The sequence below is a fragment of the Solea senegalensis genome, linkage group LG17 (assembly GCF_019176455.1).
Source record: "Solea senegalensis isolate Sse05_10M linkage group LG17, IFAPA_SoseM_1, whole genome shotgun sequence".
NCBI lineage: Eukaryota > Metazoa > Chordata > Actinopteri > Pleuronectiformes > Soleidae > Solea > Solea senegalensis.
In genome coordinates, this window is record NC_058037.1 from 19393244 (window position 1) to 19409119 (window position 15876).

Sequence of the window (15876 nt, forward strand, 5' to 3'; positions counted from 1 at the left end):
CCCCGGTTGGAACAAGGGCCTTTTTGCATGGAGTTTGCATGTTCTCCCCGTGTGTGCATGGGGTTCTCGCCGGGTTCTCTGGCTTCCAAAAGCATGCAATGTGGGGATTAGGTAAATTGGACACTCTAAATTGACCATAGGAGTGAATGTTAGAGTGAATCTGTATTATTATCTGCACTGGAGAACTGCCCAGGGTGTACCCTGCCTATCGCAGGTACACCCTAGATTGGCACAGCACCCCCCGCGACCCTCTGGTGGAGGATAAAGCGGTAGATGATGACTGACTGACTGATTCTGCGATAATCTATACACTGCAAGACAACCATATAACGTGAAAACTGCCAGTGCAGGAACATATATCACCCCCTTGTGGACCACCGAGTAATTACACACAACGTAGTCTCAGCTTTACTCGCGCCAAGAGATTCTTCTGCCTGTTTGGCGCGGAAATGTCTCCACGGACGCAAAAACAAAGCAAAAGAAAGTTCAAAACTGAGAAACGCGAAAAATAATATTCATATTTGGTAATATTTGAAAGTGTCATATTTGTTACATGGAGAAAATAATGTAAGTGTAAATATTCACATTTTGGAAAGCTGAAAAATCAGAAAAAAAACACTCCAACCGAGAAATATATCATGAAAATAGCTAACGATTAATTTCGTAATAAGTTAATTATCGGTTTATCACTGCAGCCCTACATATAAAATATCAATATCTGACCCCAGTGTATTGATAACGTGCAGTTGACAACATTTGTCCATTAATCATTAATCATTAATCAACGGCAGCACATAAAAAACACATTGTTCTGTCTGATCAAAATCTACATTCACATACTTAATAATCTGTTTACGTTCTCTCTTCTAGCTCTAACTACAAAGCAGAAGAGTTACGTGACCTTTTTTAACTTTCTTTCTTGTTGACAGTAAATAATAACGACAACAAAACAGTGTGGAATTGTGGGTCTGAAAAATTGGCACAAACTAATCTTCGGCCTTCGCCTTTTAACAACCTGCGCTTGTGAAAATTTGAGATCCTCCATCTTATTATGGAACAGAAAAAAAATGAGCCTCCTCCTCCTCGCACGTTATCCCAGTGTGTGTGTGTGTGTGTGTGTGTTAGTAATGGCTGCCTTCAGGGACAAGTGAAGGCATGTTCATTACTGGCTACACACACACACACACACACACACACACACGCTCTCGCAGAGAGACAAACAATTTAAATGTAAATGTCAGCAGGGAAAGACAATAAGTCCAGGCAGAATACTAATGAGTGTGTGTGTGTGTGTGTTCACGGGGAACGACATTAAAAACAACAGGTAGCAGTCGAACATGCAAATCAGCTGTGTTTCATCTATTTACCTTGTATCTGTGAGTGATGCATGTACATGCTTTAAAATGTTTCCTCCATAATAACCATTGATATCAACGCGCACGCTAGACAACAGAGCGATAACGCTAACCTTAACCTGACAACAAATTTTTGTCATAAACTTTAACCAGTTCACACAAATTAGGTTCTGTCTCATTAGGACCAGGTTTTGGTCTCCATGTGGACTACTGGTCCAGACAAGGTCAGTGTTCAGGACAGAAGAATGGTCCTAGAGAGGTTTATCTCGAGTGCCTTCGCTTATTGGTCAATAACCGCCGATAAATCGCCTCCTTGCTTCAGTGTAGATTTTGGACACAGGAGAGTCGCACCACCTGCTTAAGCTCCACCCACACGGTTGCACCGACCAATAACAAGCCAGTACAGCAGAAGTAGACAAATGAAACAAATGGCCGAACATTAAAAAAATACCCATGAAGGTAATATGGTGGATAAAAGTGACCGTACTGGAGAAGGAATAACTCAACAGCATTTATTAATATTCTATAGTTAGCACTTTTTTTTTTTTCCTTTACACACACACATTTACACACACATATACACACACAGTTGCATCCGACCTCGCACATGAACATGAATTCAATTAATCAACAAGACGCTTTGTTATCGTTCATGGAGCGATAACAGGAAGTTCAAAGGAGCGCAGCTTGAAATAATTACTCTCAAGAAAAATGCTGCTATACATATATATATACATATATATATCTATATATATAGATATATATGTATACATATATTTAATGCAGGTGAACTAATTAAAATGACATTTATGGTCGTTGACAATCAAGTCCCCATAACGTAAATGACTACTTTTTATAGAAGAAGACATGCTTTTAAAGTCAGGCTGAGGTCAGGGGTTAGGATTAGGCCAGTAGTAGTTATAGTTAAGGTTAGATTGAGTCTCCAGGAAATGATTGTGAGTCACTGCAATGTCCTCTGAAGTGATGCAAACCAGTGTCTGTGTGTGTTATGTGTGACTAACCAGTCTGCCTCCCAGTCTCCTCTGCTGCTCCCTAAATCCTGTCACAATAATAAGCCTGATCACAGAACAGGCCTTTATCCACGCTGACATCTGTGACACACACACACACACACACACACACACACCCCATTAGTGCTGCTCTATTTCAGCTCAGGCCTACAGTACATGTGTGTGTGTGCGTGTGTGTGTGTGACGACGGGCAGAATCAGCCAATCACAGTCCGACCCTCTCTGTTTTATCTCCGTGTCCTTTCATCGCCATCCTTCAGTGTTTTTTTAATTTTCTGTAGTGAGACCACAGAACGCGATTAAACACACACACACAATAAACAGGTCAGCAGTGCACTGAGATTAGGCCGCATCATTACGGGGATTATTACCGATTTGTGAAAGTTTCCGTCGTAAAGATTCGGATCGGCCCAGACGGCTGAGCCGAGTGTCGATACTCATGTCTGCAGACAAAGTGTCACCACATCAGCCTGCACACTGTGGGCAAAAAGTGCTGAGTCATGCTCCTGCATCACAGCAGTCATTTTCACTGATTTATTACTTATTCTTTAATAACGAGGGCCCTTGTTTACTAAATGAATCACCAACTACAATATTTTCGGAAGTGGAAACAATAAAGATCCAGATTTAGTGACATCAAATGGTAAGATTGCAGATTCCCAAGCATATCAGGGAACTACGGTGGCCTTCAGGTACCAGAAAGGTACCTTAGTTTGCATTGTAAGCTTAGATTTGGCTAGTTTGTCTGTTTGGGCTTCTGTAGAAACATGAAGCAGGACCTAATGCTGCGTTGAATTTACATCGTAGATGTCCAGTTGAGAAGTTGGGGGAAAAAACCATGGATGCAAAAGTATCTTGGGCTAGCCTTTGTTAGCAATACCAGCCGCTCGACGTGGTATTTTGCGCACAAAAACACTGAGCAAAATGCTAGCGGTAGTGCTGTTAATGGTAAAAGTAGCAGTGTTTGTGTGGCATGAAATTCTGAGCTCCAACAACAAATGTCAATAAACCTTCCTAAATGGTACAACTGTCACCGACTTGCGTACTTCTCATGACTGTGACTGCTGGACCGTTTGTGATATCTCGAAAATTCGGTTTTACCCACATGTTTGTGACGTCAGCTTCTCCGTATCATAATCCCTAAACGGTTGAATAACTGCCAGATGTTGAAAAGGTGACAGTTATCTTGGAAAAAGGAGCAGAAGAACTCACTTATTGAACCACAGCCATAAAATCAAAACAAATCCCAGCCACCCGATTAGCATGACGGTCATGACAGGGTTAAGTTGTGAGCCACATTGGAAGCTTTGGGGAGCTGGACTCGTCCCACAGATGATCCGCGATGTATTGCTAGCAATGGGCTAGCTCGGAATACAACTGTTCTCTCGTACCCGGTGAACTCGGAGGGGATGTCACTCCCAGCTCCGATGTCCGAGTTGCAAAGTAATCGGAATGCAGCATAAATGTTGCGCAGCTGAGCCCAGGCCAGGAGAGGAGCTTCTCGGCCTGGGCAGAGCATGCAGGGTTTACCCGCTCTCATCTCATGTGGAGCTCCAGACCTGACAGTGATGAATGATCACTGCAGCTAATGTCTGACTGGGGTAGATTGGAGACACACACACGCAGAAAGATTGCCTCAACTGCACTGCAATTAAATCTAACCTCCCCCCACCCTTTCCTCTTCCTCCTTGTCTCTCTCGCTCTCTCTGATTGCCTGGTTTCTTCATCTTCCTCCTACCCGCTCTTTCTTATCATCTTCCCTTTACATCCCCCGCACTCCTCTTGCTCCGCGAGCCTCTCAATCAGCTGCTCTGATTACCATCGTCACTTTTATTGCTGCCCATCATTACAACCATCAGCGTTATCCTCATTGTTCTGCCGCCTTTTCCCCCCTCCTGCGCTCACTCTCGTCGCCGCAAGCAGGACGTGTCGAGGCAGCTCGCCGCAGATTCATCGATAGAGTCGTGAAAACAAAGAAAGCGCTGTGTGGCTATGAGGACTCCTGTCATGTCCGTAGATGTGGAGATTATATCACAAGTTTCACTGATGTTGTGTCGTAGCTTTGGATATTTTGGGCTTTGTGCACCTCTGAGTCTCTAAAAGCTGCTTCTAGGCCCGCGTTAAGTTAAAATTTTCCGGAAAAGATATGAGACCACGATGGTACGATAACCTTGAGCAAAAGTATCACAGTATTGCGATTCATGGCTCTTAAATATCACCTCCTTCGGTCACCATGGACCACAGGAGGACGAGCGACTGTAATGCAGTAGGTAATGGTGGATCTTGTCTGTGAAGGTCCTCAGTCCGTCTTTAGTGTTCAGCTGAAAGTAGACTTTCATACACCCGTTTTCTACCACTTTATCCTCCACATGAGGGCTGCGGGGGTTGATAGGACAAAAGGCAGGGTAAATACACCCTTACAGAGGTCACCACAGGGTCAAAATACAGACAAAAAAACAACCAATCAGTCTCACACTCACAGGCAATCTAAACAGCCCAATTGACAATATGCACAGTCACTGCCTGGTTCTCAATACGCCAGTCCAACTATTTCCGGTAATCTGTCAGCCAAAGATGAAGAGATTCTCTGCATTTTCCCTCAAGTCCCTCTCGTTTGTTTGTGTGCACACAACAGCGTTGGACACCACTTCGCCGTCACTGAACCAAGTACGAGCAACTCTTGCTACGAAGTCCAACCACGAGAGACACTGCTTGTCCAAAAGCCGCCTCCGGCACTAGGCGCCAGACACGCCCGCCGTCGAGCTTGACAGCGTTAGGCATGTGTGAAAGCTCTGTAAGTGCTGAAATAAAATGACTCAGTTCCACAGATCCACAACAACAACAACAACAACAGCAAGTCGCTCCGTCACTGACATCAGAGATTTGAAGGTTCTCTAGACTAGATTGATTTCCACGGTTCCGTGGCTTGGCTAAATAAAAACGGTGCCGTTTGCCGAGTCATCTGGTATTTTCTCTTCAGATTAATGTTTGGAAAAAATATAATAATTGTTATATCGAGAGTAAGGACGGGGGTCTGTACTTGGGGGGGGGAGGCGACAGTGTCGAACCCTGATTCTAGGTCTCTATAAGTGCACATTACATGGACTACATGATTTTATTGAATTACCATATGCTTGATTGACAGCCGTGTGTGTGTGTGTGTGTGTGGTTCCCTGAGGATTTGACTCGATCAATCACTCAGAGCCATTAGCAGCGAGACAGTGTGTGGTCTAGGCAGGGGGGCAGGAAATAGTACTTAATGCACTTTGCACTTAGAAAAGATGGCGGACTGATTGGACCCTTTCAGACGTTGAATCTGTAAAATTGTCGGGTGCGTCTGTATGTTCAAGTAATGGCTTTCTGGGCATTACTTCTGACATACTTATGGAAAAGTAACAGTCGGCAGCAGTGGGCGGACCGAGGATTTTTATAAACCGAGGGCAGTGAAGGAGCAACATTTTACGTGGAATTGCTGAAGTTTTTCCCTCCAACGTCAATGGATAACTCATTAAATTTCTTTCATCAGGCTCTATTTCTTTAAGTTGCATTCACAACGTGGAAGATATTTAGCAAACTGTTCAATGTTCAAGCACTTTCACAAGAAAAAAGCACAAAAATATGGCTGGCAAGATTTGGTCTTAGATTTTGGATATTGTCATATGAAAAGGTATCTGTGATGACTGTTCATGGTTTTAAAGGCAGTTGCATTGATAATCGTCATATATTGATTACAAAAATGGAATCGACAAAAAAAAAAAAATTAATAACACTTATTTAATTTCAAGCCTAATTATTTGTGTAATGGCAGAATTTGACCATGTCATTGTTTCTAACACACAATTTCCGCCCGGGGATTAATTAAGTATTCCGATTCTGATAAATATCCTTAATTTCACTAAAAGCCATAGAAATGTAATAGCCTACAGATAATATACAGCAGATACTTTAGTACATTTACAGTGTATTGTCACTCTGCTTTGAGATTCACAAACATTTCAGAAGAAAATGTTTCAAAACTGTAGAGAAACAACGATATATACTATATGATATTGAACAATGTATAAAAGTATATCCTGCTAAGTCCTAAGCTAACTTAATAAAATGTACACCTGCTTAATTCTATGATATGATATCATTAGCACATGTCTGCTGCCTTATCTTGTCATTAGACAATCCTATTTCATCAGAAAACTGACATTTGTGTCACTTTGTACACCTCTCACTTTACTGCGCCAAATCCCATAGAGAAAATGTGCGTTTTTAGCTCATAGGACACAGGAGCTGTTGGTCAACTGCGGCCTGATTTACTAAGGTTATGCCACTGAGGTGAATCCAAATAAAGAATTCCATACACTGAAGTGACAAAATAACACATTTGAAGCAACTGATGGAGGCAGCAGTGGATCAAAAACTCCTGTATGCCAGGATTTAAAATCAATGATTTTCTCTATGGGCTTTGGTGCAGGGGAGTGTACGGCTTACAGCGTGACACAAAAATGAGTTTTCTGATTAAAAACAGCAGGACAATCAACGCGCTGCTCTAATATCAGGACTCTGCGTGTGTCATGTCTCATCATGTTCACATGTCGCCCGCATATCGCTCTGTGACCTTCAGACTATCTCACGGGCTGAAGTGTCGCTGTAAATCTGCCGCTTTTAAAAAAAAACCCTCTTGTCCATATGACATTATCACGAGTGTCGTACACCTGAGAGGCGGCGCGGTTAACCTCTGAATGTTTTGTTTTTCTTCTCCTCCATCCTCACCCTCACATCTGCCATGCCCGTCACGCTCACGCCTTCACTCTCGGCACCTGTCAAGGTTATCAGAGTCTGCTGTGTGCCGACAAACAGGGGGCCCCGCACGCGTGTGCGATGGAATCACGAAGACACGTTCATCCGTCCGTTCACCAGCATGTGAAAGTCTGTGTTGTTGTGGCAACGGCCGTGACAAAGGTAAGAGGTGGATAGATAAGGGAAAAGTGCTGGCCTGAACGTGATAAACCTGCGTGCCAACAAGAGATGTTACAGTAGATTTCACCTGGATGCACCAGTGAGTCGAATACATAACTATAAATATTTTGACACCATAATCACACTGAAAACCTGGTTTCAGACTTTCCACCTGGTCTTGACCCGTCGAATAATCCGTTTTCTCGATGACTGTATTAGATGTTTGGACCAAAAAATGTCAGAATTCCGTTTTATTGATTTCTTTGTGACACGGAGCAAAGAAAGCTGAAAAAATAATCCACTTTCGAGTTAAGTCTTTACTGGGATTAGACTGCACAGAGGTGCAATTGTTTTTGTTTCTGTATTTTTTACGATTACAGAAGATTTGTTCTAGTATTTTTGTTTCTCGTCTAAAAGTCGGAGCCAGTAACAAATGACGGAGCCTTTACAATCACTTAAAAACAGGTAAAAAAAATCATCACATAAACTGTAAAAAGCAAATGTGTGGCATCAAGTATTTTATTTTGTTTTTTTTTTAATTACATTATTCTAAGAATGAATCAACAAAATTATGATTGAAATATTATAGAAATGGCAGTAAGTTGCTCACAATAATCCACTCCTGCGTTCTCTTTGGTTCAGATAAGCAGAATTGAATAAAAGGAAGAATTATCTACATGAAAACACTTGCACATTTTAGCAATACATCGATATTATATCAATATCGTGACATGAGGCAGAATATGGTGTCTTATAACGAGATCCTTTCCTGGTTTTAAAGGCTGCTGCGTTGATAGTCGTCATATATTGATTAAAAAATACATGAAATTGACAAAAATTTATTATTTGTGTATTGTGTATAGCAGAATTCGACCATATTGATTATCAATTTCATTGTTTGTAACACATTGAAAGAGCCAAAGAAATAATGCAGGTATGATCTGAAATGAAAGGTAATAATTGCAGTGGAAATATTGGTGAGTAAAAGAATAATGAGTCTCTCGTCAGAAGTAGTCTTTCTTATTTCAATAAGCAGAAAAGAGTGTTTATACATAATTATTCCAGTGAAACAATCTTTATATCCACATATATTTGTATATCGCATAAAAATATCCAGACATCATCTATTAGCCGTATCGCCCAGCCTTACAGTAATATTCATTTTAAATGATATTGCGATATATATCGATATTGAATAATGTATCGCGTATATCATGATTTTTCCCATACTGCCCACTTCATAATACGTGCGTCTGCTTAATTCTACGACATAATTAGAACATGTCTGCTGCTTTATCTCGTCATTAATCATAAAACTGAAGTTTGTGTCACTTTGTAAACCTCTCACTTCACTGCACCAAAGCCCATAAAGAAAATCAGCGTTTTTAGCTCACAGGAAACAGGAGCGACTGGTCCATGGCTGCCTGATTTACTGAGGTTGTGCCACTCAGGTGAATCCAAATGAGGAATTTCTAAACACTAAAGTGATAAAATATCACATTTAAAGTAAATGATGAAGGCAGAAGTGGATCAAAAACTCCTGCGTGGTGGGGTTTAAAATCGACGATTTTCTCAATGGGCTTTGGTGCAGGAGAGTGAAAAGTTTAGAGAGTCTTCCAGGTGAAGCCGAGCTTATTTTCAGCTGTAGATTATTTGGTAAAAGTTTTCTATCTTCAGCTGATTTCATCTCACAGTTCACGACACCAAGAAACTCGGCTTTTCGTTTCCAAATTACAGTCAATTAATCGTATTTATGAACATCTCCTAATAAGCGATGCATATCAGTATTATTATTATCATAATCTCTCCTGTTTTCAACCTCAAGCGCGTCGCTGCAGATTTTTCCTCCGTCAAAACGACAACAAGCCGCAATAATAATGATTTACACCCACAAGTCTGCTCTCTAATTAAGAGACTCGCACACACGCGCCAGCTGCGGGATGTCGGAGCACATCTGCACCGACGCCGTGATGAGGACGACATTAACTTCTTCATTAGCACTTTGTTTTCGCCCTGTTTCCATCTGTGAGGAGGCGTACGAGGAGGAAGAGGCGGGGTCAGAGGGAGGAGTAACATATCAAAAGAACCAAGGGGGAAAATGACTGAAAACTCCACCAAAACGAGCTAAAGGCAACTGAGGCGACGTTATTTTCTCAACGACAGTTCTCAAATCTCAATAACTGATACCTACACCATACCACAAACTTGAGTATCTTCCAGTACCAAAATCGCAAACTTGATTATCTGCAGATACCAATATCACAGACTTCAGTATCTGCAGATATCGATATCACAAACTTGAATATCTGCCGATACCGACATCACAAACTTCAGTATCTGCCGCTACCGATATCACAAACAAGTGCAAGTGCAAATCGCGGCAGCTTGCTGTGGTATTTCCAGTCGTCATGGGAACTTTACATTTTCACGTCACAGATAGGATTTATCGGCTTTCACATTTTTACAGTAACTGACCCGGGGAAGCCCATACCCAAGTGGAAAGAGAGACCTTGGCTTGTGTCCGAAGGGGAGTCAGCTCGAGTCCCCACCAGGTCACGGGCTGAGGAACCCCTAGGCCAGGCACCCAAGAAGGCCATAAAAAAATAAAAATAAAATCGTGCAGATCATCTGCTCAGATCATCGTGGAATAACTGGGAAAAACGCAGCCTCCACCCTTTGAGCCACTTTAAAATAAATCGCAAGTAAGACTGTATGTTGGCGAGCTAGCCACTCACATGAAATGCTAACAGTTTCACTCGTTCACGATTATCCCGACAATGGAAATTCACCACAATCGACTCACAGTGAGGCATTTAGATACACAATGAAGTTGCGCATCGTCCAAATAGCTAATAAAGACATGATATAATGCATCTGCAAATTCAAACAACGTGGTCTTTTGTTTCCGATTTCTGGCCCAGTTCGGCCTCCTTCAGACCAGTTTCCAGTTTGACGGAAAATTTACTCTCTTTTCATGTCGCATTTAAAGGAAGAAACGACCAAGCTATTTCTGCAAACACATGAATGTTCCAGGCGAAATCAGTGACCGACCTCTTTTCCTGGCACCTGCTGATGCTCGGCCTTTCTTTGGCCACAACTCGAAGTCGAAGTTAACAATCGTCCGCCATCGTCCACCTCAGCGATGATGTTTTTGGGCTCTCGGAAAAAACGCGAAACATTACACTTTCTTCTCTGCTGTTACCATTAAAACTACGCGTCAGGTTATGAGATATTGTGGTCACGTAATCCGATCGGCCTTCCCTAATGTGGAATTTCATTACAAAAAAAGAGAATAAAAAGGGCTTGTTTTGTTTTGAGTATTTCCCCCTGTATTCCTTTTCAGAAGTAGAGTTTTCAGTCCGTTGGAAGTTCTTTTTCCTCTTTTTCGGAAGGCGAGGCTGAGCTCGTCCCCCGTCCACCACCACTGCATCCAAGCCTGGACATTTCTTGATTTCCTCTGGCGCTGCAGCCCTGAGCCAGACAGACAAAGGAGGGGAAGCCCTGCCAAGTCTCTCCACTCCAGCCATGGCTTTTTCTATCCTCCCTGCTTCTTTTCTTCTTTTCGTCCCCTCTCTCTCTCCAACTCTCTCTCTCGATTGTGGCACCATTCCCGAGAAGCCTTGGCGACGCTCCAGCGTGTCTGCCACTTCGTCTGAACCCTCACATCCGTCCCGATCATCCTTTTCGTGGTGGACCCCCGCCTTCCTAACCCCTCCACCACCCATCAGCCCCCCCCTCCCCCTCGACAACATCCTCCCTTCTTCCACGACAACAATCTACCTCCAACTCCAGCCCAAAATATCAAACATGATGCGGGTAAATCAATCAAAAACTAAATCCAAACAAACTCGTCCTCTTGACGTCTCACCCTCTTGCCTCAAACCAAACTAATCGAAACCCGACGCTTCACTCATTCTTCTCTTTATGCCGTTAAAGGCCACCGAGTTTGTGTGCGTGCGTGTGTGTAAATGTGAGTGTCTTGGGTCTTTTGCTCAGTGCCAGTGCAAATCTATTCATCATGTGCCAAGACTCAGAGTCCTCACTTGTAGTGAAAAGGCTCAAGGTTGGTGCCAGATGCCCCCGACTGCCAACTTTTCCAACTGCTCTCAAGGCTGTTTTCCTCTCTCTCACACACACACACACACACACATACACATGCACACAACACACTTTTTATCTCAACCAATGGCTCCATTAGACTGACCAAAACACAGCATTTTTGTGTTAAAATCACTTAGCAAACTGTATTACAAACCAATAAAAACTAGGGGATGTACGATATCATCGGCTCACTATTGGCGTCGGCCAATTTTGGCTTTAAAATGTATTATCGTATGTTGTCGGCAAACGCACAATATGATTTAAGGAAATTTGAGAATGAAAAATGTTCATTTTTATGACAGAATAGACTCAATAACCTGAACAGAATCAGCAAGGACCAAGCATGTTGAAGTATTCAATACTAATAACTCCCTTTTTGCACACATTTGCTCTTGTCACAGTTTTGTCGTGATTTGGGTTACAATTGGTTATTTTCCTACCCATTTTCCAGCTACTTAAATGTGAGTATATAACAAATATCTCTTTTTAAAACTAAACAATGTAGGTTTTATGGACAAAACAATTTGAGAACATCATAATTTTGAGGTTTTCCACAAAACATTTTTCAGCAAACAGCCAATCCATTAATCCAGGGGGAAAAATGTCAGATTAAACAATTATGAAAACATCAAGCTAGTGATTGTTTTGACCTGGATATTTCTGTTTTTCTGGATCATTTCCTGTAAACACTAAGACATAATGTGCATAAAAGTTCCAGTACACACCTACAGCACACCACATTTTCAACCATTCAAACATCAATAATGTTAACAGCTAAATTCGACACGCTACCTCACTTTAAACCCGCTTTCCAGCTTTCTTACTTTTTGAAATATTCTGCATTTTATACATTTTTTAAAACCCATTAGTGTGTATTGCAAAAAGCTTCAAATCCTTCAGAAACCGTGTGCTAGAAACTGAATTCAAACTTTAAACACTTTCAGCTCTATACATATATACATACTGTGTATATGCCTTCACAGATGATAAAATTAATTTATTACAGCTTTATTATTTTTGCAGAAAGGAGGCACAGGTTCATTTTTTACATGTGGGCTGCTACAGTTCTGTATTTAATGCAGTAAAGTTTATACTGCAATATCAAGGCAATGACAGACAATGTAAATATATAATAACCTAATATATTAAAATATATTATGACAATAACCTTTACTTCTGTTCTCTTTTAATATATAAATTGTGGTTTTTGACATATAAAAAAAAACTTGGGCTTACTTCTTGGGCTCAACATACAAAGACAAAACTAGACAAACTACTATTAAATATACTTTGATTAAATTTCGTAACTTAAGCTGCCCTTAATATTACAACAGCAGCGTGAAAAAGACACAACTACGTCACAAAATTAACCGGTAAAACCGTTCGTTTGGCTCGGTTTTTCTGTTGTGATATAAAGTTCACCTGCTACACACACACCACACACAAGAGCGAACATGCTAATGCTAAAGCTAACGCTAACTTTACCGGAGACTTTCATGGGGTCCGCCCGCCCGGGCAGCGCTTCCTCCGGGGTCGGCATCTGGGATTTGGAAGCCATCTCGCCCATTCGATAATTGATGAAATGACGGCAAACCTGACGGAGCCTGGAGTAAAGAGAATAAGATGAGGAGGAGGAGGAGAAGGAGGAGACCATTGAACCTGCTACCAGCGATGACGAAGCTGCTAGCATTGTTAGCTCAGCTACATGACGACAGCGAGCGTTACTTAACTCTGTCGCTTCACGCTTGTGTAATGTTACACAACAGTTATTACGTACAGTAACGGTCGCCACAAACATCATCAGCGTGCTTATATATTAATTATATACATTACCAATATATGACATATAACATATAATCCAACAAATATTACTACTTGCTTGCACACGTTATCGCGATTAACTACACTACAGAGTAACTATTTAAACTCATATTCTGCTGGTTCTACCCACGTTTATTTGGCTTCTAATGTTCGCCGAATTCACCAGAATATGTCGTTTATATTCATTAACCTAAATGCATACGCTTATATAGTGACAATTCTCTCCAGTTAGTAAAACAAATCAAAATTGTTACTGTTTCTAACGGGGTTCGGTTCTGCCGGATTGAATATTGAAACTCCCTGAACTGTGATGTTATGGAGAAGAATTTAAGTCAAATAGAAAAGAGGGAAATTAATTGGGTGGTAATTCAAACAAATCTCATTACACGTTTGAAAGAAGACGATGTGCACAATTTAAACCTCACATTAAACCTCAACTTTTATTGCCACTGCAATGTTTGTTTGTGTTTTAACTTGTTATTGAAGTGAATCGAAAAACTAAAGTGCCTCCAACTTTTCCAGGAAGGGATCATGGGGCACATTAGTACCCCCTATGGATGTTTTTAATTAAACTCTCTTTAAATTAAAAAAAAAATGTTTGTATTTATCTCCACTCTCTGCAACATTCTCCTCCAATCTAAGCACTTAAAAAAAATAAAGCTTTTCGAATCTATCATCCAAATTTACACAAAATTCAATTATATCCAATTTGAAAATGGACAAATTAACCCACACACCCTCACGTAATGGTGAAAATATCATATTCACATTCAATTATCGTCATTTTAAGTCATTTTTAACCGTCACTTAATGTGCAGGTTTGCAGGTTAAAAAAGTGTTATCTGTTGATTTTAATCAACTTTTAAAATTTGCAAATGCTAATTTTCTGACGTCTGTACTAACATTCGCAAATATTTATAAATTTGTATTCCTGTTACAAATCACTTTAAATTAAAATGCTGTTGGCTTGTTTTGTTTAATTTATTTTTTAAGAATTAAAGGTACAGTCTGTAAAATGTATTTGAACTTATCTCAGACTAGCCTTGTTACAACAAGAGCAGTTGTTAACAACAGGCTACTCGGTATTTTGCGAACACAAACAGACGTAGCGACAAAATTCAACGTCACTATGTGTACGACAGATTTACTGTGAAACAAAAACAATAGAAGTGCTATTATTAATGATAAAGGTAGCTGTGTTTGTACGATGGCAGCCATCTTAGAATCCCATGTCTTGGGTTGGCGAGGTTGCTCCGATTTTCAAAAGTTGGACATTTCCGAGTTCCGATGATCTGGGTCGGATTATGAGCGAGTGAGGTCACTGGGCACTAAAATGTGACGTCGTCACTGGAAGTGTTGTGAGTTTGGCATCTGACACAAGAATCAAACCCGAACAATGCCGAACTGTAGATCAGTAAAAAGCCGTCCTTGCCGACTACAAGTGGAAGGTACGATCCATCCATCCGTCTTCTACCCTGAAGCGGTAGAAGACGGGTCTCAGCTGAAAGACAGGGTCACATCCTGGACAGATCGCCAGTCCATCACAGGGACACATTTAGAGACAAGCAACTATCCAAACCTACGGTCAATTTAGAGCATCTACTTAATCCCCAGATCTGTGGAAGGAAACCTGGAGAACCTGGAGAACCTGGAGAAAACCCACACAGACCCTTGTTCTGACCGGGTCCCAAACCAAGGCAAGAGTGCTAACCACTGCACCAACCGTGTGGCCCTGTGGAACGTACCCGTATTAAGCCTGTGGTATACATTCCGCAGACCCTGGTATACTCGTGCGTCAGGGTCCTGCAGTATCTCACTTCACCATCGGGTGGCTGTACAAGTCTGGACGCAGGGAAAAGGACGCAGTTCTACCGAAGAAGAGAATGTCGCTCCCTTGGACACAACTGGTTTGAGTGGTTCACGCGGCGGCTCGAGGGCCACCGGGTCGAGGCTCGGATGACTATTCTTGGCGACGAAATGGCCCCGCCCACCAAGCAGATGGTGGGCAGTGCTTAATACTCCACCTCCAGTTCCACTTCAGTGGAAGTATACCAAGGCCTAAAGGCCTAAATGTAGAACGAAAGTGTAGTGTACGAAAACAAACGATCACTTTAAGATGCATGTTTATATTATTCGGAGGTGACGGCGGATCAGCGGTAGAGCGAGTCGTCGTTCAACTCCAAGGTTGTGGGTTCAATTTTCCGGCTTTGCTACGTCGAACCCCACGATCATGAAAGTGTGAGTGAATGGGTGAATGTGAAAACGGTCGCGTGAAGCAGCTGAGAGTGGTCTCCATATTTGACTGTTTTTGGGAACAGGAAGTGGTTTTTTTGGGGGGGGTTTTCTTGTTTGGATGTAAACATGATGTTCGTAAATGTCAGATTCCTCTTCTTCTTTTCCTCCATCCGTCCTCAGACAGAGCAGGAGACGAGGATGAGAGGCAGAACAGAAGCTCAGGATGTACAAAAAATGGCTTCATCTTTCAGAGGAGGAGGAGGGAGCCCCCTCACTCCCTCTCTCCTCTTCTCTCCCACTCTCCCTCCCCCTCTCCTCTCTCTCTCCATCTGACTGCGCCCAGCTTCTCTTCCTCCCTCCTGTCACACAGACTCTGTTTCCACC

The 15876-nt window shown here is 41.8% G+C and overlaps 1 protein-coding gene across 1 annotated transcript in view; it reads right to left on the reverse strand.

The window, feature by feature from the left end:
• The window catches only part of msra (methionine sulfoxide reductase A), a 33025-nt gene extending 19823 nt beyond the window's left edge, over positions 1–13202 (reverse strand). The window contains exon 1 of the mRNA XM_044049299.1: positions 12922–13202. Coding sequence (XP_043905234.1) covers positions 12922–13126 — 205 coding nt within the window. The 5' untranslated portion in view covers positions 13127–13202. The remainder of the gene's footprint in view (positions 1–12921) is intronic.
• Between the last annotated feature and the right edge of the window lie 2674 nt (positions 13203–15876).